The sequence below is a fragment of the Daldinia loculata genome (genome assembly GCF_022478755.1).
Source record: "Daldinia loculata strain CBS 113971 unplaced genomic scaffold F4817scaffold_62, whole genome shotgun sequence".
Classification (NCBI taxonomy): domain Eukaryota; kingdom Fungi; phylum Ascomycota; class Sordariomycetes; order Xylariales; family Hypoxylaceae; genus Daldinia; species Daldinia loculata.
This window is the reverse complement of record NW_026054916.1, coordinates 131,706-154,086: the sequence shown is the minus strand read 5'-3', so window position 1 is coordinate 154,086 and position 22,381 is coordinate 131,706. Positions and strand designations below refer to the sequence as shown.

Below are 22,381 nucleotides of genomic sequence, written 5' to 3'. Positions count from 1 at the left end.
ATGACGATGACGGATCATGACATTCTGTATAAGAGAGTAGGACGTGAAGCAGCTCTTTGAATGTACCTATATGACGATTTTTCGGTGCTACGATACACAAATTCGACGTGAACAGATTGCGTACTGTGAGTTATCAGTTTATAAACTAAGGCAGTAAGCCTATACGGCGCCGATACCCGGTGACGCGATATTAGGCACTTATTGCTACTACCTATGCAAAAGAGTGCTATGCTGGCTTCACTTGTAATGCTGTAATTGAAACTGCTGACTTGCAAGTGAGGCTCGGTGCAACGGTGCTGTAATTACAGAGATTGTTGGTTCGCCATCTGGGGAATGGTGATTTATGAGTCAATTCATATATGTTAGGTACTGGTAGTCGTGTACGATCCACAGTGAACCAGCTCCTGGACTCGTTTGCCATTGAGCTGGATATGCGTCAATCAAAGCAGCACTTTCGACCGACCTGCCGACGTAAATAATAATATGTAGGTCATTTATGGGACCCCTACATCTGTACCCTTGGCATGTAGTATTCCGCGCATAGGGCCTCAATGGAGTTAGGTACCTCTTTGATACACTGCATCTAACGATTGCGTATCCTCTTTTACCCCGTGCTGTTGGTTTAGAGGTGCCACGTCGGGTTTTTAGGGGACATGGAGTGAATTGGAAGTGTTTCGAGATGTTAATTGAGCAACGTTTCTAATGATGTTCCTGATTGGTGAGAAACTTAGATACCCCCACCTATCAGTAACTGGTACATTACATAGGTACGTACATGTAGGTATTGATAAGTCACGTGAACTGAATGTGATATTCCACCAGGCAGCTAGGGTAGGGCAGGTGGTACCGTGCGGTATCAACCGGCTTAGACCTGCATCTTCCCGTCGCGCAGAACCAACTGTAACTTGTAACTCAAGCCAATATCAACTACAAACGCCACCAAGAATCGACTTGCCTCATAACCTGTACTACCATATAGATTCGAGTGTTTGAATAGCTAAAGATACCTAAACTAGGTAGACAAAATGTGTACCACAAGAGATAACAACTCAGCACCCGGCAGGCTACCTCTTAGGCCGGTTTGCTTTAGGTGTTCTGGCTCCAATAGTAGGCGCCGGCGGAACAATCGAATATGATCTATCATCTTCAAATAGAATCTAAATGGGCTACTTTGTATGCCCAAACCGCCTGCATTACACAGTAATTGGCCTAACCAATGATCGGACTGCAGCCGTCCTATTTGGTTTCGGGTCAGCCTAACCACCACCAGGACTTATATCTCCGTTGCCTCGCAACAGCTTTATTCTCTTTGCATGCACGGGGTACAGCATATTCCCATTCCCATTACTTCGACTACCACTACATACTGCCATCCCCTCTTCTATCTTATTTTCTTCCAACTTAAATCATTTTTTCAACTTAGGCAGACATTGCATCGCGTATTGCGTTTGTGTTCGAAACACCATGGATCTGCTTCAAGCTGTTTTTAACCACCTCGTGTTACCTCCTCGGTTGCCTGGGTCGCAGGATCCAGACATCGAGGCTGTATCGTACGACGTCTTGACGCGCATCATCCGCGCCAGCGACACTCTTGATAGCCTTGTGGGACCACCTTGGTCTAAAGCATATCAGTCTCTTCGTGCCTCTTTCGAAGCATGCCTTCCTCTTCACTCCGGGCGTTTGGATAAGTCGGTGCTTCTGGCCTATTTTCGCGAACTTCAGCCAGACCAGATGCTCATCTTGCACGTTGCAGAGCAGAATGCAGCTCTACTTATCCGCCGCACAAAGCAGTCAGTATATAACTAATAACTATTTTCTAATATTGCTCAATTTTACTTACCGCGAAAAATTAGAAATGGAGAACATTCCGTTGTGTTCGAGGCATTCGAGACATCAGCCGTCTCGGAGCATGTTCTCGCTGCGGGACATGCGTTACAGTGGGACTTCCCCGGCCGTTCAGTCCGGCTACCCCTTTCTTCATTCGCCGATGAACCATTTCAAGAATGTCTAGCAACTTTCCTGGAGCAGGCCAGTATGGAATCGCTTTATAGCCTCCAGGCCTCTGCACAAAAAGCCAACGTCTCAATTACTGAGATTAGGGACACAACCGACCCAGCACTGATTACTCAGATGCTTATGCCGATCCTCGAGGCGATGGGGAGCTACTACCAGACGCCTATGCTCCGAAAGCGAGTCCGAGATGATGTTAACATACAGGGTGCAGATTTACCCTGGCGCCGGCTCCCATTTTGGTTGGTCTTGCGTGTTGCAGCTCAACGGCACCTCTGCTTGACCCTTGGCAACGAACAGGGGCGTATTTGTTACAAGCTCCTCATATGTTTGTTGCTAGCAGACTTACTAAAAGAATCTGCTGGAAAGCTCAGCCCAGCCATGGTTATTACGCTACGCACTAAACTATGTCGCCGCATGGCGAAGCTAGAGATGGACAAGACTAAAAGCACATTACCCGAGTCGTTGTTTAGCCAGATTTCTCCCTTGATCGAAAATGTAATCCGGGAAGCGACCAAACAAGTTGAGAATGCTTGGGAATCTTTCAAGAAAGCTACAACACGGCGTGTTCCAGTGCTTCCTCTCCATGCGGATCACGCACTTGATCTCTCTCTCCCTAATAGTGGCGGCTACCTCGATCGTCTCCTATATAGCCAGCCACCGCGAAAAGCCGGTATAACATCGTTGAATCTTCCCCAACCACTTGATAAAGCTATCCAACAAACACAAGACTTCACGGATCATATATTCCGTCTTGCAGATTTAGAGACTCGTGTCGAACACCATGGGTTACCTGACCGGGATAGTGTGAAAGGTATTACGACTCGTTGTATCCAGACAGCCAAGGAAATTGATGATGTTTTTGCTGAAGTTGGCACGACTTATGAGTCGGATCCCGAGCAGATGAGCTCTATGATTCTCACCTTGTTTACTTCATGGGTTCGTTTGGATAGATGCGCTGTTACGGTGTGTCCTCTCCTTGATGATTATCGACGTGTTTTTAGGCCCGAGCTCCTTGACGTCCTCCAGCTGCCTACGATGTCTGAAATGCGCCGCCTTCAGGACATTCAAATTTACTTAGCCCAGAAGAATTCTAAAAGTCGCCACGGTACTATATTCGACAGGTTCGATAACAACTCTCTAGCGGTGCGCTACGTTGCCCAGTCCGCCGAGATGCGATTGTTAGGTCTGCGCATCCAGACTGCGTCCGATCAAGCTCGTGATGCCAAAGAAGCTGAATGGAACAGGACCTGCAAACAGTACGACGATCACACAGCAGGACTTGCAGAGGGAACTTGCTGCTGCTCGTGGAAAAATGGGCAGCGCGATGTGCGAGGATGTAAGGCATGTTGGCACGCGCGTGCTCGGAAGCGACTGCAGATCGAAATACATGAAGCATTTCTCCCTGAAAATGAACCCGCCAGGTCTGTCTTGATATTCGAGCTGGCTATCCCTCATTACCTTTCAGTCTACCGGGACGCCACTTGGAAGATCCTATCGCTTCTAGCGCACCCAAGCCGCCCCAATAAGTCCCCAAATCCAGCGATAGAACTCACAAACTGTCCACCGCTGCAACCTTATATGACAGCCGAAGCACGAGGTATATCTCTGGCGTCGTCCATTAAATGTTTCAGCCAAACGCACTACAAGTTCAATAGAGGCAAAGCACCTCTTTCCCGTGTACTTCTTCCCCTCGCCGCAGATTTCAGACTGTACGACCACGGTACTGGACTGTGGGTTAATGATTTAGAAAGGCCCCTAACATTCCTACATCTTTGTGCTGTTCATACTCCCAGCGCACTTCAAGCCACGATTATACCGGTGATACAGCACCCGTCGCCTATTGTAGATGGACCATCGTCCTATGAAGTCCAGGCAAACCAAGTCGAATGCCCAGCTAACATGTCTGTCCATGAATTCTCAGCATACCAGAAGCTACTTGGCGGCAATGTACGGCGTTGGCCCAACATACTTGTTGAAATGGGCTCTTCTAACCTGAATATCGGGAATGAGGATACGGCCCGTGTCCTTTCCCAGCTTGCCATCCAGGCAGGCCCTCGACTACCGGATGAGACACTACGGGCAGCTCACGTCATTTTCAAGGAGGCTAGTTTCGTAGAGCGCTTAGCAGAGATCATAGAGAAGCGCCTTCGAGCTATCTTGACAAACTGGCGAGAACATCACTATATGGGACTTATCATTACACTTACTTTAAGGCTGTTTCACCTGTCATCCGGTTCTTCTAGGGGTCGTGCTGAGGCTTTACTCAGAACCGCACGAAATGCTACGTTGGAGTGGACTACTAGCCTTAGGAAAGAACTCCGTGTCGCTACTGATACTGATGCTGATGCGGCGCAACGAATTTCGACGTACGGTTTCTGTGCCGCTATACTATGTCGGCGAACTTTCGCGGTCTATACTGAAGTCAACCATGCCATGAGTGCCGAAGACCTGAGCTCTTGGGTTTTAGCATCAGTCGCCCTACAGGAGAATTTGCTAGTCGATGTTAACAAGTTACCTCATGGTTTGAAGTCTATGCTCCTGCGCGATACAAAAATGGCGTACCATCTACAGTCCCTCCTCATGACCGCCATACAGGCCCACCCAGATGCCGTCGGATATGGGATAGCTAGGTGTTGGTCCGATTCTTCAGATAGTACCAAGTTGACCTTCTGTCAATGGGATTTTCTCCCTACGCCTCATAATCGTTGGATTGTTGCCCGCGCGTCAGAAAAGCACTGGAAGTACACCAGAACCCAGACAGTTCATTATAATTTCATCGAAGGTCATATGCTCGTTAATGGGAAACCCCGCGGCAAGTTGCCTCTTCAAATTCAAGAGAGCGAAGATGTCAAGGAGATATTTGGAAACCAGCACATTCTAACGTACCCTTCTTCTTTACCGGGAATGACGCATCAACTTTCGAACCCCATTGATGACCAAGAGGTGCATTTTGGGATGCGCGATGGTCAGGTCATCATTCGTGCTTGTACATCAACCAGTGTTCTAGAATTTATTCCCAGAAGGATTTTCACCAGTGCAAAGAGTTTCGACTTACCGACCGAATTAACAGAGAACTGCGTGCATTGGTTGAACTTCAGTACGAGATGCCTAGAGATTCGCCGGATGCCTGTCATTTGGAAAAAACGGCCGCGTGATTGGGAAATTGATATTCCTAAACGGAGAGCTATTCGCGGCAAAGTGACTCTTGTCGATCCACAGTCAAGCGTCTTCGCTCAGATCGCAAAGACGCTCCAGTACTTCGAACAGCCAGAAAGGTTGACAGTCTCCCAGCCTTTAGTTGGAAAGCTACAAGTGGAACTGCGCCATTTGGACCTATCATTCTTTGTAAACCGCAATGGCTTCCTCGAATGCCGACAGCTAAACGCAGAGATTGATCCTAATCAAGATGCGGGCACTTGGCATGGCCTCCAGAGCATGATTGTGTTACGGGATACGATCTCTGGGAAACGAAGCATAATTATACCTCTTGGGCAGCTCAACTATAATCGAAATGGCATGCATGTTAATGTGCGAATAATCGGCGCCCAAAATTATGGTAGATACAAGATCGATGATATCCTCGGTCGGCTTTCTTGCCCTCCGGAACCTCGGCTTCTTTATACGAAAGCCCTCTGTCATGCCATGACTTCCTTCTGCCTTCCCGATGCTCTAACAGGGAGAACAGGTACAGAGGAGGCATTCGCAATCCTCAGTTCGGGCGCCTCTCAGCCTTGGGTACCGTTAGGGCCTATTACGCATCCGATATTAAGTGATTTGGCGGCGCTGCCTCCTCGGAGGGTTTATTATCCACCCCCAATGAAGCGTTTACAGACCGTAACATGGAATGAAAACCTGAACGCAACTATACAACATGATGGGTTTGAGTCCCTGGTTCAGGATATCATTCTTAAATCTAACCAGCTCAACAAATTTGCCGGGATTGTTACAACAGGCATTGATTCTGAGGAGGCAACGCACCTTCGTAACCGTGGCAAAATGCAACGTCAACTTTACGAATGTCCAACTCTAGATACATCTAGTCAAGTTTATCAAGACACTGTTTATATCCCTCGTGATCGCAGGAAAACGTCTAAAGCTGTCCACGTGTATGAGACTGCTCGCCACATCCTTACAGGCTCGTCTTCCCTAGAGATGCGGACTACTCTTAAGACACTTCTCGAGTCCAGCGAAGTTATTGGCGGATTCCACGGCGATAGCAGCTCGCTTATCGGTGCAGAGCCACTTATCAGCCAAATCGAGGAGTCTGTATATGAGAAATGGGGGTCTCTTGTACAATTCTGTCGTCACGCAGATCACTCTGCACCTCTACTCTTTCGCCTCGGGCTACTAGCTTTCCATACCAACTCCAACATGGACTTGATCCGCTCTCTTGCTGCCTTTTCCCTGGTCCGCAAGATCAAGTATCTGGAACCGCCTCCTTATGGCAGCTTCTTTGATTTCAAATCTCGTGAACGACCCTCAACTGAGCTTTTACAGACGCTCATAGCCTCAGCTCACATTGCATTTGAACCAAAGGCTCGCCGTAGAAGTGAATGGAAAGATCGAGCTGGACGAAATGCCGAAGAGCACCAGGACTTCTGTGAAATTCAGGGTCGGCTGCTCGCCGGTCGTCTCCTAGAACAGTGGCCTGTTCCAATTGATGAACTATCCACGGAAACGTTAGGAATTCAGGTCATCAATGTCCCCTTAGCATTGGACAAGATACGTCCTGAATGGGACCGTAGGCTAGAAAATATCGAACTCGAGGGCTATATTGACAGAGTCCAGGCAGTTTTAAACTCACTTAAAGGTCCACGAGATTCATCTGCGCTGCTTAACTGGACGGACGTCAATCCAGTGTTTACGGGCCGAAAGAATTCTCGAGTTATCCCATCAGTGGCTCAAGACTTAGTGACTAAAGCCGGACCCAACCTAGACAATACGATAGCCGGCATTCAGTTAGGCACTGGAAATGAGTCCGCGTATAGCGGGACTTGGGGATCGCCAACAAGGGACCTATTCAACGAAGCCACAGAATTAGAGGCCATCTTACGCAGGTTCGCGAGGTCCGCCAACGTTATTCGGCAGAAATACGGCAATGATCTTCTGCAGAGTCTAGCTGCATTGAAAGACACAGGCCAACTGAATGCTCAAGGTTCAGTGCCGGCTCTGAAGGAGGTTAACCACGCAATAAAGCGAGCTCGCCTCACGGTTTCGAAATATCACGAACAAATCTATGACGCTCTTGCCAGTGATGACCACCGATTCCAATGGCTGCGGCTTGGTGCTATCTGGCCTTGCACATCGCCGACCGAGATGCTTATATTCCTAAGATCTACATCAGCCTACGACTTCGGGGTCGGGATGAAAAAAGCTCTAGTTTCGTACGGAGTAGCTGTTACAAGTCTACAACGACTGGAGCGGCTCCGCTCCGCAGTTCTGCGCGGGGATCACCGAGCATCTGATGAGGAATTGCGTAACCCAGGTCATCAGAACTGGTCGCCATTCAAATCGACAGACTGGCTCTTGCTCGAAATTGATAGCGACTTTCTTATACGAGCCGAACAGGTGGATGTTGCGTGTGCCATGATAGCGCCGAAATCTGGTCAGAATAGTGTGTTACAAATGAACATGGGCAAAGGTGAGTATATCGGCTAGTATAGCAAGGAGATTCTATTGCAGGTTCGGCGCTAACTTTGGTGTAGGAAAAACATCGTGCATTGTGCCGATGGTAATAGCCGTCCTAGCAGACGGTAAAAATCTTTCGCGCTTAATTGTGCCAAAAGCGCTTCTCATGCAGACAGCACAGACCACCCAGTCGCGATTAGGAGGTCTTGTAGGGCGTGAGGTTCTTCACATTCCTTTCTCGCGGAAGACCCCGACAACCCCTGAGATGTTGGAGCTATACGAGAGGCTTCACCGGCTTACTCGTACTCGTAGAGGATTAATTCTCACGAGCCATGAACATGTTCTGTCATACAAACTAGGCGGGTGGCAGCAACTCGCGGACGGCAAATTAAAGGCAGCAAGAAGTATGAACAACTTCCAGCGTTGGTTAGACGAAAATTGCCGGGATGTTCTGGACGAATGCGATTTCACCCTTGCGGTTAAGACGCAACTTAACTACCCCAGCGGGCCCGAGATGGCTGTTGACGGTCACCCATTTCGATGGCAAGTCGCCCAAGAGTTGCTTGCCTTGGTGGCCAATTATCTTCCGAACTTGACAAAAAGGTTTCCAACAAGTATTGAGGTATTATCGCGCTCGGGATCTTTTCCGATCCTGCAATTTTTGAAGAATGATGTGGAGGAGGCGATTCATGACTACATACTAGAAAGTATCTGTAGGGGACAAACAACCTTTCTTCGTCCCGCAGATTCAAGTTTCCGGGGCCGGCAGGGGATAATTCGGCGAGTCCTATACGAGCCGAAGTTAGACGAACGTATTTTCATGCAGGCAGTTAATGCGTTCGTCAACCCACAAGCGGCGTCGAAGATACTCCTTCTAGTCCGAGGCCTCCTAATTAATCGGATCCTCCTTCTTTGCCTCAACAAGCGATGGAATGTTCAATACGGCCTTCATCCTAAACGTGATCCTATCGCAGTGCCCTTCGAAGCTAAAGGTACTCCGTCCGAGCAATCCGAGTTCGGTCATCCAGATGTGTCCATATTGTTCACCTGTTTAGCATTCTATTACACTGGTCTTACCTCCGCGCAGTTCCGTCAGGGGTTACAGTACGTTCTTCAGTCAGATGATCCAGCCGCACAGTATGAGCTGTGGTCTTCCGGTTGTGACAGTTTGCCGGAGGCATTGCACCACTGGAATGTAATAAACATTGATGACGGAGGGCAGCTAGAGGAGCTATGGAACCATTTGCGTCTGAGTCGAATCGTCATTGATCATTATTGTAACCATTTCGTCTTCCCGATCCATGCTAGGCAGTTCGAAATCAAATTGCAGGTTTCGGCGTGGGATATCCCACTATTTTCAAAGGATCAACGTGGTGCTAGGACGACGGGTTTCAGCGGCACCAATGACAGCCGTATGAATCTTCCTTTGACCATCCGACAAGACGACCTTTCTAGCCTGCAGCAGACAAGCGCAGAGGTTCTCTCATACCTTCTACAACGATGTAACCGAGGTTACCAGGTTACTGCAGACGCTCAAGGCAAGCGATTGACTGAGGAAGATCTGCTATATCAGCTGCATAGTAAAAGCATCCGCACCCTCATTGATGCCGGAGCCTACATACTCGAGATGGACAATAAGACGGTGGCTGAGAAGTGGCTAGGAATCGATAACAAAGCCGTCGCTGCCGTCTATTTTGGCGCAGATAATCGTGCTTGGGTGCATTATCGGGGAGATAAAAAGAACGACGTTCCGCTCTTAGCCACTCCCTTCGTAGATGATCTTCGGAACTGTGTTGTTTATCTGGATGAGGCGCATACACGTGGTGTAGACCTGAAGCTGCCACCAGACGCCCACGGTGCATTGACGCTGGCACTGAAGCAAACTAAAGACTACACTATGCAAGGTAAGTACCGCTCACTATTCACACCTTATATTTGGTACCGCATGGTTTCAGGAGTACCTATGTAATTGAGAACGGTCCTTCTAATCATATTGATAGCTGCTATGCGCCTCCGCCAGCTGCGTACCACCCAGTCAGTTAGTTTCTTTGCCCCTCCTGAAGTTGATCAGAGCATCAGGGACTTTTGCCGCCCAGCAAAAGGTACGAGCATCGACTCTTCTCATGTCATCGCTTGGCTTCTTGAGCAAACATGCTGTGTAAATGAGGATCTGCAAAGCCTATACGTAGCGCAAGGCGTCGACTTCTGTCAGCGTACGGACGCGATTTGGCGCTATAACAACTTCCTTGCAGATCCGGCACAACGCGCAAAACTGCTGGAGACAATACAGCAACCGGAGCGCCAGACATTAGAGCAGTTGTATGGCGGGGCTCTAGCAGGTTCACGGATAGGCACCGTGGACCGCATGTCTACTCCACAGTTGCAGAAATTCGCCGACCAACTTAACCAATCCTATGGAGAGCGCGGCCCTCTTCACGTAGGTGCTATGGAAGAGGTCGAACAGGAGCGCGAGCTTCAAGTACAAGTTGAACAGGTGCGCCAGACACAGAAGCCGCTCCGGTACGAAGCTCTGACATTCCCGGGCCTCCATCCGGTTGTCTCATATTTCGTGCGTACGGGGGTGCTAGAACATACGTCATCGAATCAGAACGAGGCCGCATTCGAACACGCATTTACATATGTAGCAAGGACTACTCTGGGAAAGCAATTCCACGTACGAGAAACCGACTCGCGAATCTTCGTGTCGACGGAATTCGGGCGAACGGTTAAGTGTAAGAAGAACAACGTGACTGACAACTTCATGGTAAGTGATAGTTACTAGTTAAATATTTTGGTGGGAATTACTGACAATGGGGTAACAGCGTCCCGTGGAATGGATCCTCTGGAGTCCCTCAACACAGACCGCGTTGGTTATTATTCCCGAGGAGGCTGAGTCGTTGATTCCCTTGCTTCGTACCAATACCCGCTCCCCGCGCGTCCACTTAATTGCCTACGCAGCGCCTGTTACGAAAACTATGGAAATCTTCAATACTTTCAAGTATTACAGTCTTCCGGCGCTACCACCCACTTACAAATTCCCGCAGTGGTTCAGATTCGAACTGGGTATACTGAGTGGCCGACTGTATGTTAGCTTGGCTGAATGGGACCCGCTAAGCCGTTACATACGATCGTCGTTTGATGAGGCAGGCGAGTCGTCTAAAGGAAGCGCAGATTCAAAGCAGGCGAATGGAGTAACGCCCGCCCCATTTGCGGACGATCCGTCCTCTTTCCTCCTCGAGTGGCTCACGCTCCTTCGCAAGACGCAGGATGTCTTACATACGCCTATGGGTTACATCTGCACTGGACGTGCACTCGGGGGGCCGAGCGAGTTCCAGGAGTCGTTATCGTGATTATTTAATCGCGGTTAAACTGACATATTGAACTGCAATGTTGTGGAAAGCACGGAAATGCCGTCTTTGAATTTACTGCAGTTTGTACTTAGCTAGGATTCCATATTCAGTCTATGCTTTTGCATCATGGCACTTGCAATAAGAGATTGAATCTACTGTTTTAACGGTGGTTACGACATGATGAAAATGACCTTATGTGACTTGGCTTACATGTTAATTAGGAACGGTACCGATGGTATTAATTATGGCCAAGGGCTTCGAGTTTATTTTCTCCAACCTCGCGTCCTTATAACTCTAATCTGGGACTTTCACGGATTGGATAACCTACTACAAGTTCGAAAGGATTTATGATAATAAATACACCTAATAGGTGTCTTGAGTTTCCCGCTAAAGAATCACAGCAATAGGCCCCTATAGCCCCAGTTGTGTCAAGGAATCACTCAGGGCCCCTATTTTTAGGACCTAGCATATGAAAACCAACTGAATGGTGCCGTAATAAGCATTATGCAGTATGTGAAGATTGCACAAGTGAATTAATATTTCATGAAGCATGCTATTCTTCCGAAGCCCAACATTTTAAACGCATTAACGAACGTTATTATTTAACTTAGGTAGCAAGAGGAGAGCTCCCTTTCCCTAAGCCCACTCCAGAACAAGGCCCTACCTAGAGCATTATTATCATCCCGATGCCGACAGAGGCTTTACTAAACGGCTAGATCTCTACAGCTTAGGCGTTGTATTGTGCGAGATCGGATGCTGGAGTTTAGTCCCTAGCTCCAACAAGAATAGGACCAGAGCAGAGTGGAGGAAGCGCATGTTGGATACGGTGCGTACGGAGCTTGGATGGAGGATGGAGGATGGGAAGTAAATATCAAGGCGTTGTCAGGACGCTGCTTGAATGCGAACTTCCATCTGACGACCTTGGCCCGGAATACTTTGCGATGCAGTTTCTAGAAAAGGTTATGAAGCCACTATGCCACTGCAATGCCTAGGATAACATGAACTAATCAGGGTGGTTTTGTTAAGAATTATTCTCGCGGTAACTACGGAGATTGGCAAACGCGTTAAGGGTGTACGGATTATAGATCATCTATTTAGCGTTTCTAAAATACGTAATAGTACCGTATTTTTACAGGAGGTATTAAACGAAACCCTACATCTATTACGGAACCACCTACGGTTGACCAGACAGGCCACTGTGCCAAAATGAAAAAAATCTGTGAGCTTAGCTTAAAAGGGTAGTCAGCCACAGGTTAGCGCAATTAGCTCGAATTATTACGGTACTTGGCACTTTTATATGGGGAAAAAAGATTATCCTTTTTAAATACATACGTTATAACGTTATATATAATATGCTTTAAAAAAGTAATCTTTTATTAAATCAAAAAATTTAACTATTAAAGTATCTATACATTTAAATAACTTTACAATTCCAGCAATTATAACTTTACAATTGGTATCATTTTATAGCTTTAATTAAAGCGAAAGTAATTATCCAGGTTGCATGTTTATACGATATATTGTTGTTAAAATATCTAAAGTCTTTTGAAAACAGTCGTCTCAAAGGATATCACGTGTACGTATCTATCTCTGGGATGATAGGTACTTAGGTACGGGGCGGCCTATCCGGGTAGTATGTAGGGCTGTCATATATCGTCAAATACCTCCCCCACCATACAAATTTACTACTATACACTTGTACTTTTGGAATAGTCCCAACCTACTCTTTTTAAGATGCGCGCCCTTCTATTGGCTAAATCTTACACCGCCCGTCTGGCAATATCCTTATCCTTATCCTTATCCTTATCCTTATCCTTATCCTTATCTTTACACCACATCTCTGTTACAGCTTCATGTCTAATTCAATTCAATTCAATTCAATTCAAATAACGATGCAATGGCTATCTATTTTTACATATTGCTTTTACTTGGTCGCATACATTGGTTAAAGACTATACGGTCGCATACAGTCATTCCGAGGCAAAAAGGCTGAAAACGAGGTCTTTTTGAATGATCTCTGATATATGTATGTATGTATGAGGCTGGCTGGCTGGCCAATCAGGAGGCTGTATCGTATAAGGCTATTTGATTAATACCCTTTAAGACGACTGTTTTCAAATGACTCTAGATATCTTAACAACAATACATCGTATAAACATGCAACCTAAATCATTATTTTCGCATCAATTGAGGCTATTAGCCAATACCAATTATAATGTTATAATTGCTAGAATTGTAAAGTTATTTGAATGTGTAAATGTGGTAGTTAAAAATTGAATTAACAATTAAATCCTTTAATTTAATTGGCCAATCCTTTACATTATATTGGTTAAATCAATATCTCTATTACAATAAACCGTAATAAGGCTTGGAAGTACACATTTAATATTTTTTAAATTGTGGCAAGTGACCTCCTACCAACTTTAGTTTAGTGTGCGATTATTTTTTTCATTTTGGCACAGTGGCTTGTCTGGTCAACCGTACCACCTTTGCTACCGTAATGTGTACGTGTTTCGCACTGTATCTACCCCCTTTTTTACATTCTCGGCCTCGACGCCACTTTACACCTTGTTGTAATAAACGATTTCCTTGTATCTAACCTACCTACCTTAGGAGGTATGTATAAAATAACAAAAATCGTGAGAAAATATTCATATATTATTATTATATTATATTATATATATGTATATCTGCTATTCCAGCAATACGCCCTTAGATAACTACGCTACGTATACAATAACACAACGGACCCAAAAATTAATCTTGCTAAAATAAGTAAACCCTCCAGCCCGGTAGCTAATGCATAATGAACTCCCTTTCAACTCCCCGTGAGTATAGGTAGGCATGGCACAGTAAATAGAAACCCGCTGGAACTTAATACTTAGCACATACATCTCCGATATGGGCAATAAGCTCCTCGATGTGATACGGCTTCGTCGTTACGCCATCCTAATATAGGTAAGAAAGTCAATATTGCATCAAATAACTAGCGTATTTTCTGGACTCGACGTACCATGCCTACTTCCATAGCGCCGCTAACCTGTTTGCTACGCACGTTGGCTGTAACTCCGAGTATTGGTATATGTCCCGTGAGTTCGCCCTTTGCTTCTAGCCTCCGAATCTCCCTCGTAAACTCGATACCGTTCATGATCGGCATTTCGATATCGCACAAGATCACGTCGAACGGGCTCTTTGCATGCGAGACCTCGGTTTTGTTATCCAGCACGGCGTCGAGGGCGTCTTTTCCGTGGTTGGCAGCTTTCACGACGAAGTCGTGGTTACGCAGCTGCTTGCACAAGACCTTTTGGTTAACCAAGTTGTCCTCGACAACGAGAACCTTGATTGGCGGATGTTCGTGTGGTGGAGGGCTTGGGTCCTCTGATATTTGGGGGAAACCACCCTGTTCATCTTCGTCTTCCAATGGCAGCGGGGTCCCGTCTGCAGCTATACTAAGCGATCGACTTAGTCTAACAACAGGTTCTGAAGCATTCGAAGAATAGCGAGGAAATTCGCAACGCTGGGTCTTGACGTAAAATGCGAATTTGCAACCCGAGCCGGGGCTGCTGGCCATGCCTATCTCGCCCCCAAGCATCTCGGTAATCTGGCGAGAGATAAAGAGGCCGAGACCCGATCCCCCGTACTCGATATGCGTTTTCGGAGATGCCTGAGCGAAGCGATTAAAAACCTGCGCCTTTTCGCTCTCTGTCAAACCCCTGCCCGTGTCTTTGACGGAAAAGGAGAGAAACACATCTTCTTGAGGTTCTTCTAGACCACCGAGGGAACAGCCGTCGAATACAGGGCTAACGGGTGAATATCTCTGTGGCACGTAATCTACCCCTAATTCACTTTCGAGAGGACGATATGTCGTTCCGGCTACCCTTACAACAATTTCCTTTCTTTTCGAGGTCTTTGTGAATTTGATAGCGTTCGTGACAAGATTAATCACGATTTGGAGGAATCTGTGCGGGTCCAGTAGAACACACCCTAAGCCGAGCATGGACAAGGAATCGTCCTCGATAACCTTCAGCTTGATACCTGTCATCTTTAGCTCGGCGTCGAAGATTTTTAATGACGAGCGAACCAACGCCATTGGTTGGACGGGAATAGGAGATACCACTAGTAGGTCAGAGTCGAGCTTCGAAACTGTTAACACGTCGTCGACGATTTGCTTCTGGTGCTGCACGCAGTATACAATCGTATTGGCAGCGTCCAGTGCGCTGTCAACCTCCTCCTTTAAGATCTCTTTCGCGGGGCTGTTTGAGCTTATGGCCAGTTTGCCATCGAATACTGCATCTAGTGTGGCAGAGCTTCTCTTAACTGATTCGATAATTTCCTCGCTGCAGTGCAGAACCGCTGATAGGGGGTTCCGTATTTCGTGGCTTATCATGTCCATAAACCTCTCCTGTTGAGTCCTTGACCGAATAGCTTCTTCCATCTTATCTGTCAGAACCTTAACAGCCATCTTCTGACCACTAATATCTGTTACCCAGAAATCTATATGGTCAACTGTCCCATCCTCTTTGAATTGGGAGAACCCGGTAGCGACGACGTAGGCGCCGTTAGTCACAGTATTGTCGCCACCCGAAATAGTATAAGTCCTATCAATTAGCTGGAACTCAAAAGATTCGGGCCCGGTGTGCTGTTGGAGTCGAGCGAAGAAGTCTTTACACGGTTGTAGGTAATCTTCTCGGACCCATGGTAGCCACGGCTGCGGAATATCTGGAGAGGGACTATCAGGTCCAAAGCCGTAGAAAGACCGCCATGCATCGTTGCCATATTGGACGTGACCATCCCCATCCGTGCGGCAGATTCCAAGAGGGCAGTGCTCTGCGTAGTTCCGCCATTTTATCTCCGACTCCTCAAGCGCTTTCGAACGAGATATAAGCTGCTGCTCAGTCCACTTGAGCTCGCTTATGTCCATTGTAAAGATCATTATACTTTCAACCTCATCAAACTCGTCCAAGTCCGAATAACAGGCGCAGATCCCCGTTCGATGATCCGAATACATTTGGCCTCGACGGAATGGCTCTCTGGAGCGAATTTGAAATGTCCCTCCTGTCTTATTAGAAAGAACCTTTTCTTGCCATTCTCGAAGTAAATCAGCGTCTTCTGGAACTACGCTGTCGAACCAACTCAGATTATTCTGATCGGCAGGACTGAGGCCAGAGAATTTATACCACACATCATTCGCGTATATAATCTATCAATAATTAACTCGGATCCTCGATTATTCTAAGTTGGATAGCCATATTACCTTGCCGTTCACATCGGTAACCGCAAGACCAACAATGGACCGCTCGGCAAATCGAGAGAATCTCATATCGCTTCGTTTACGATCCAGCTGAGCTCGTTTAGCCAAGTCGTTATGTCGTGAAACTTCTTCCGATAATCTGGCCCGCGATACCTGTGACGCCGCGACATCTGCCACCAGTTTCAAGAACTCGCAAAATCCGCTACTGTACCTTCGGTAAGGGTTCAGGCCAACTACCATGAATGCCGCTATTTTAAAATCGTCTTTGATCGATACGATAGCAAATTCCTTAGCTAACGTATATCCTTTCCATCCGATACCGTTTAATAGTTTATGTAATGACGGGTCGCTTTCTTCTAATATGAGCACCGAGTCGCATTTCAGGGTCTTGAGCATGGTCGGTGCAAACCCGTCAATATCGCATGAGAGATCGAGATATTCCGGTCCCATGATACGCTCGCGGTCTATTCCAATTATGCCCTCTAAGTGACACGGGTAGTTAGGCTGACTGGGGGTGGAACTAATGTTATGTTGCTCGTCTAACGAGTATAATAGCGCAAACGGAATATCCTTGCTATTATAGCTAAGTCCGGTTAGTAGTGTATGCCAAAGTTCCTTCATATTGTTCGCTGTTGCGGTATGGCGGCATAGTTGCTGAATGCACTCGTTCTGTCTCGAGCAAATAACATCTTCAGTCCTGTCTATGGGTGTTCCGTACGATCCTTTCACTTCTCCTTCGTCATTAGTGACCGGGATAAGCTTCCAATCAAAATAAGTCTCCTCAACATGGCCGTCCCTGTCTATTAGCAGCCTAGTGCTCGTGCACGTACACGTTTGGCCGGTTCGTCGCTGCGCAGAGATTTTCCCGGAGAGTTGGTCCCAGATGGTAGAGAACACCTGGGAAGCATCCATTCCCATGGACTCCGGGTGCTTATTCCCCAATATCGGAAGGTAGGCATCATTATAAATGATACAGGAGGGCTCTCCCCAAAACAATATGGCCGGACTCGTGTCAGCTAAGAGGAAGCGAGACATGTGTCGAAGCTCCGAGCTCCATTGGTCCCTTGGACCGAGAGCCGACTTGCTCCAATCAATATTAAAAATGAGCTTCTGGATCGGCAGAGTAGATGATTTAGAGGTATCCAAGTCCTGCTCTTCGACTACCGACGGCGCCTTTCGACAACTGCCTTTCTCCTCGGACGCACACCCATGTATGGGTAAGCCTATCCTTTCACCGTTTGGAACCATCACGGCACCATTAGGTGTCGTAGCTTCGGTCGTAGCGATAGTGTCTAGTAAATACTAAAGAGAGTGGGTTATGAGAGCGACCGACAGTAGGTTAATGCAATAGTTACGCTGGCGCTGACATGTCAGCGTTAATCTTCAAGACTAATAGCAATGGCGACGAGAAGATGGGTTTCTCCAGAGCCATCATTGTCTGCTCGACGTCGTAGAGATAGATAATATTCTAGAATCCATCCATGTTCATTACTCGCCACTTACACTAACTACCTAGTTACGCTTGATGGGCATTAAACTTTATGTCTAGCAATGTCAGTCAAATAGTCAGAAACTCTATTTGGTAAATTCATTCTTCTTAATATCAACGTAAGGCTTTTGATTGGACTAGTAAGGTAGGGAGCTATTGATTTGTCTTTATCTTAATGCTAGTCTGCGTCACATATTCATCACCACCTCATTAGCTGCGGAAGATTCCGAGCTATACCATCTTAGTAAAATCCGGGGTAAAGAATTTAATGGAGAATTTCCAATCGATCTAGTAGCATAAGGGGCGGTTTAAACTTAAGTATCGGAACCGAGCCCGCGAGACAACCATTATGCACAAATAGCTGTTAACTTATAAATTCCATACTTGTCTAGACCCCCTTGATCGAGGGAATAAGCGATTAAAAGAACCGCTGAAAAGTAGGATAAAAGGCACAACCAGGTAGTATTACATTCGAATGTTCTTTTACGTACCTAGGTACCTAACACCATTACAGCTGTCAAAATATATAGCACTCCCTTACTCACCAACATTTTGTTATAGCGTTTATTCCGATATAATTTTGGCAAATATATTTCATTTGGTGATTGTGAGTGCATTATTACCTACCAGCTACCTCTTTATATGTCTTCATTGAAGTACTAGTAATATACCAGGTAGTTACCTACCTAGCCAGTCGCGTCAAAGCCCACGGCGGCATCCGATAAGCTATAAAATATAGACCCTATCAAGATCGCGCTTTTCAGAATTGCCGACTCCATTAGCCTGGGTATGACTGGGATCGCGTAAGAACTAGTACCCGTTACGAGTCGATCATATAAATTACTAATTCTTTAGTTTCCTCAAAGGTCCCAATTCTTTCGTACCTGGATACCTGGATACTTGTTCCATCTCGAGATTTGAGCATAGTAATTCATAGTGCGATATCTAATCATGGGTTCCCAATTCTCCGGATCAGATCTCGATCTAGCTCCGCTCCCACCGAAGGATTTTATTGCGAGTTTGCGGACGGGAAAAATCAGGCCTTTCGGGGGCGTCAAAGGTTTGTCGTCGGCGATCAATAAACAACCCCGGCAAGGCAAGATCCGGCTCACAGCAGGCGGCCTCGAGGGTGACGAGCGCCAGTATATCAACCACAATAGTCCGGATAACGCCATTCATCAATATGATCCCCGCCACTATGAGGAATGGAAGAATATCCTACCGGAACGTGCTCACAAGTTCAAAGTTGGCGCGTTCGGCGAGAATATATCTTCCGCGCACCTCTCGGAAGCCAATCTATGCCTCGGAGACAAATTCCGGTTGGGGCCCGACGCCATCGTCCAGGTTACTATGCTAAGGCAGCCCTGCTATAAGCTGAACCACCGATTTGAGTACAAGAAGATGTCAAGACTCATCCAGAGTACTGGATTTACCGGATGGTACTATCGAGTTCTCCGGGGAGGTGATGTCCAAGAAGGCGACCCGATCGAATTGATTGAACGTATCAACCCACGATGGCCTCTCTTAAGAATACACTCTATCCTTTATACGGACTCAAATAACATGGAAGCGATAGAGGAGATTAGTAAACTGGAAGGACTTAGCCGGGAATTTCTTAATTTAACCCGGAACCGACTTTCTAAAGGGATCGAGAACATGAACCAACGCCTCCTGGGCAACTTTGCTGTGCCATGGCACTTATATAAGTTGGTTGAGAAAACCAGGCTCACTCCGAGAGTACAAAAATTCATCTTCGAGCCTGAGGAATCTAACACGGACGTGAAAGATTTAAATTTCGGGCGCTTTCCGCATGTGCGTCTCAGGTTCGGACCAGATTCTAAGTTCACCAGAGCTTACTCGGTAGTGTCGGGTGATATGAGATCATTCGAGCTGGGAATCGCGAAAGATGATGATTCAAGAGGTGGATCGCTATATCTACACGATGACTTTAAGATTGGCGATATTCTAGAGGTAGCCAAGGGACACACTGCAGTCATTCCTATAATAACTAGCGACCAAATCGATACACCAACAAGGCACATCTTTATTTTAGGTGGCATTGGTGTCACCGCCTTCATTGGCGAGATTAGGGCCCTCGAGAAGATATCTGCCGACTTCGAGATTCACTACGCTGTCCGTAGCAAAAAGGAGGCCGCATACCTTGATCATCTACCAGCCAGCAGAACTACTATTTACGCAAAGAGCGAGGGCAAACGCTTGGACGCGGCTGCGCTTATTCCATCGCCCGACGATTGCGGGGATAATTGCAAGACTTTAGTTTACTGCTGCGGCCCATCGTCGTTGCTTGCCGCCTGCCGTGACGCGACAACGAAGTTAGGCTATCCCCGATCCCAGACCCATTTCGAAGAGTTTGGCGGTGCTGGAACTGGAACGGGTGACCCTTTTGAAGCCGAGATTAAAAATACCGGGGAGGTTCTTCAGGTCCCTCGAGAGAAATCATTATTGGACATCCTTAACGAAGCCGGTTTCGAGATAGAGTCCTCATGCCTCGTAGGAAATTGTGGAACCTGCATGGTGGATGTTTGCAAAGGGAAGGTTGTTCACCAAGGTGTAGCCCTCGAAGACGAGCAGAAGGAAAGCAGTATGTTGGCCTGTGTGAGCCGTGGTAAGGGAAGGATTGTGATTGATTGTTAAGAGGACCACACCTGAATTCTAGCATGAGCGTTCCTTGATACCAATTATTAATCCTATCTACACGATCAATATAACTAATTTCTACACTTCAATCTCTCGATGTGCGCCATATGATTAGTCAAGCAACCTGTCTTGCTACTATTACTGTAGAGTTACTATATTGTCACTGCCGAAGGTTGTGGACTGCCGCGTTCTGGCCGGGCCGGAGTCCGGCAGTCTCGAGATTACGGCTAAACTGCCGAGATCTAGTACAATAGACCCCGGAGGAGTAAGATCTGTTAGGATATCTTACGGTCGACAATCTCCACCTTCATATAAATAAGGGTAGACGGCAAATCTATTTCTTATTAATTAGCAGCATGAGTTGGACGCAACAGTCACCAAAAAATAGTAGCCACTCGATTTAATCTAAGGTAACCTGTACCGGAGAATCGCGTTCCAGCCCCTAAGCGGTGCAAGTAGCAGTTCATCCTTATCTTCTCCAAGTGCCATGATGTTTTAAGCCGGGTATATAAGCCAAAATGAGGCGGGCTGAGGCAAAATTCAGGAGCCCCTCCTTTTCCGGCTTCGCCTCCTACAAAATGAAGCGACATCTCAACGCGACAATGCTCATGACTAGCCTGGGGAAGCAATTGGATATCTAAGAATAACTTTGAGATACAACAAGAGCAATGATCTATTCGCTCCTTTTACTAGGCGCGGGTCTCGCCTCGCCGGCCTCAGCAGCATGCAGCCGAGAATTACTTCAGGAGGCCACAGCGGCATACGTCAAAGCCCAAGCTGCCGGAGACCCGAATCTGCCTACTCTGGCTAGCAACGCCAGCTACTTGGAGAACGACACGCCGGGGGATATCAAAAAAGGTATTTTAAGCCAAGCCATCACCATCGATTTCAACCGCAGTCTGCACGACACAACCCAATGTGCCACGTTCACCGAGCTGTCTGCGGCTACCAACAAGAACCCGTACGTCATCCACACGCGCCTGCTCTTTACCAACGACAAGATCACGGCCGTACAATCGGTTGTCGCGGACCAAGGCGACTGGGCCTTCAACGCGACGGGGCAGCTCTACTGGACTAAGCAGGAGAAGTGGGACACGATCCCGGAGGACAAGCGTGACAGTCGCGAGGTCATCCAGGCTGCCGGCGATGCGTATCTAGACAGCTGGGGTGATGGTACCGTCGCGGTCCCGTACGGCACGCCGTGCGCTCGTCTCGAGGGTGGCTCTTACACAGGGGGCTCGCGACCGACGGCCAACACGTGCGTGATGCCGCAGTTCCCGGAGCCATTCAAGGTCGGAAACCGCCGGTACGTCATCGATGAGGAAGTTGGCGGTCTCGACATCTTCAACGACTTCCCGTTCATCGACGCGGGAAAGCCTGATGGTACGCCTAGCACCAACTTTATCCGGGTTGAGGGCGGCAAGCTCAGGTACATCCACGAGGTTACCGTGTGCACGACTCGCAATTGTGGAAGATAAAGGGTTGACCTGCTATGAGATGTGAGGTTCCCAAAATGGTAAGGGGGAATTGGCCGTGTAGAGGTTGCTGTAGCTTAGTATTTCTTTCTATATTCTTAGCTTAGGTAGCCAATTTCTACAAATCTTTACCTACCTTAGGTAGGTAATATTGGTATCGCCATGTATAGCATCCGTTCGAATAATGGGATATACATAGGTAATGTGTAAAGATTCTATACCTATATTAGTGTATTTAGGAGCTACTTGGCTCGAAGTTTCTGGACTTGGAGCTATGTCACCGCATGTGAGATTCTACTATGTATTCGACCAAGGTTCTCTTCTCTTCCGATGTCAGGAGACATTCAGGCCGTATGAAGCCGAAGTGGAACTGGACAGATATTTACGAATATCGTATGGACGAATAAGAAATGTCCAACATGTATGGTGGATTGGCTAGTCGGAGAGAGACCTGATGGCTGATGATCGTGGAGGAGATAAGTTCGACGGACAAGGACCGGATCGGTACAGGGCTACG

The 22,381-nt window shown here is 47.1% G+C and overlaps 5 protein-coding genes across 5 annotated transcripts; 4 read left to right on the top strand and 1 right to left on the bottom strand.

The window, feature by feature from the left end:
• The first annotated feature begins 915 nt into the window (after positions 1-915).
• Positions 916-11,080, top strand: F4817DRAFT_247338 (uncharacterized protein). The gene is made up of 5 exons (XM_049299120.1): positions 916-1,790; positions 1,854-7,654; positions 7,719-9,545; positions 9,642-10,405; positions 10,464-11,080. The coding sequence occupies exons 1-5, from the start codon at positions 1,465-1,467 to the stop codon at positions 10,989-10,991; spliced, it is 9,246 nt and encodes a 3,081-aa protein (XP_049155427.1). The 5' UTR covers positions 916-1,464; the 3' UTR covers positions 10,992-11,080.
• A 2,601-nt stretch (positions 11,081-13,681) lies between these two features.
• On the bottom strand, positions 13,682-17,850 carry F4817DRAFT_349054 (uncharacterized protein). Its single transcript, XM_049304778.1, has 3 exons — positions 16,246-17,850; positions 14,005-16,191; positions 13,682-13,940 (listed from the first exon to the last, which is right to left on the bottom strand). Exons 1-3 carry the CDS (start codon positions 17,488-17,490, stop codon positions 13,866-13,868), a joined length of 3,507 nt encoding a protein of 1,168 aa, XP_049155426.1. The 5' UTR covers positions 17,491-17,850; the 3' UTR covers positions 13,682-13,865.
• A 187-nt stretch (positions 17,851-18,037) lies between these two features.
• Positions 18,038-20,472, top strand: F4817DRAFT_349051 (PK beta-barrel-protein domain-containing protein-like protein). Its single transcript, XM_049304777.1, has 2 exons — positions 18,038-18,534; positions 18,587-20,472. Exon 2 carries the CDS (start codon positions 18,683-18,685, stop codon positions 20,384-20,386), a length of 1,704 nt encoding a protein of 567 aa, XP_049155425.1. The 5' UTR covers positions 18,038-18,534; positions 18,587-18,682; the 3' UTR covers positions 20,387-20,472.
• Positions 20,473-20,768: 296 nt separating this feature from the next.
• Positions 20,769-22,366, top strand: F4817DRAFT_349047 (uncharacterized protein). The gene is made up of 2 exons (XM_049304776.1): positions 20,769-21,950; positions 22,001-22,366. The coding sequence occupies exon 1, from the start codon at positions 21,058-21,060 to the stop codon at positions 21,865-21,867; it is 810 nt and encodes a 269-aa protein (XP_049155423.1). The 5' UTR covers positions 20,769-21,057; the 3' UTR covers positions 21,868-21,950; positions 22,001-22,366.
• On the top strand, positions 21,968-22,340 carry F4817DRAFT_247291 (uncharacterized protein). Its single transcript, XM_049299119.1, has one exon. It carries the CDS (start codon positions 22,067-22,069, stop codon positions 22,301-22,303), a length of 237 nt encoding a protein of 78 aa, XP_049155424.1. The 5' UTR covers positions 21,968-22,066; the 3' UTR covers positions 22,304-22,340.
• Positions 22,367-22,381: the final 15 nt, after the last annotated feature.

Excerpts from the sequence above, each read along its gene's own strand:
- F4817DRAFT_247338 (XM_049299120.1), top strand. The coding sequence starts at position 1,465 with ATGGATCTGCTTCAAGCTGTTTTTAACCACCTCGTGTTACCTCCTCGG. Across the intron at positions 7,655-7,718 it reads ACAAATGAACATGGGCAAAG|GAAAAACATCGTGCATTGTG; the intron begins GTGAGTATATCG and ends ACTTTGGTGTAG. Across the intron at positions 9,546-9,641 it reads TAAAGACTACACTATGCAAG|CTGCTATGCGCCTCCGCCAG; the intron begins GTAAGTACCGCT and ends TCATATTGATAG.
- F4817DRAFT_349051 (XM_049304777.1), top strand. The coding sequence starts at position 18,683 with ATGGGTTCCCAATTCTCCGGATCAGATCTCGATCTAGCTCCGCTCCCA.
- F4817DRAFT_349054 (XM_049304778.1), bottom strand. The coding sequence starts at position 17,490 with ATGGTTCCAAACGGTGAAAGGATAGGCTTACCCATACATGGGTGTGCG. Across the intron at positions 16,192-16,245 it reads TTACCGATGTGAACGGCAAG|ATTATATACGCGAATGATGT; the intron begins GTAATATGGCTA and ends AATTATTGATAG. Across the intron at positions 13,941-14,004 it reads GCGCTATGGAAGTAGGCATG|GATGGCGTAACGACGAAGCC; the intron begins GTACGTCGAGTC and ends TACCTATATTAG.
- F4817DRAFT_349047 (XM_049304776.1), top strand. The coding sequence starts at position 21,058 with ATGATCTATTCGCTCCTTTTACTAGGCGCGGGTCTCGCCTCGCCGGCC.
- F4817DRAFT_247291 (XM_049299119.1), top strand. The coding sequence starts at position 22,067 with ATGTGTAAAGATTCTATACCTATATTAGTGTATTTAGGAGCTACTTGG.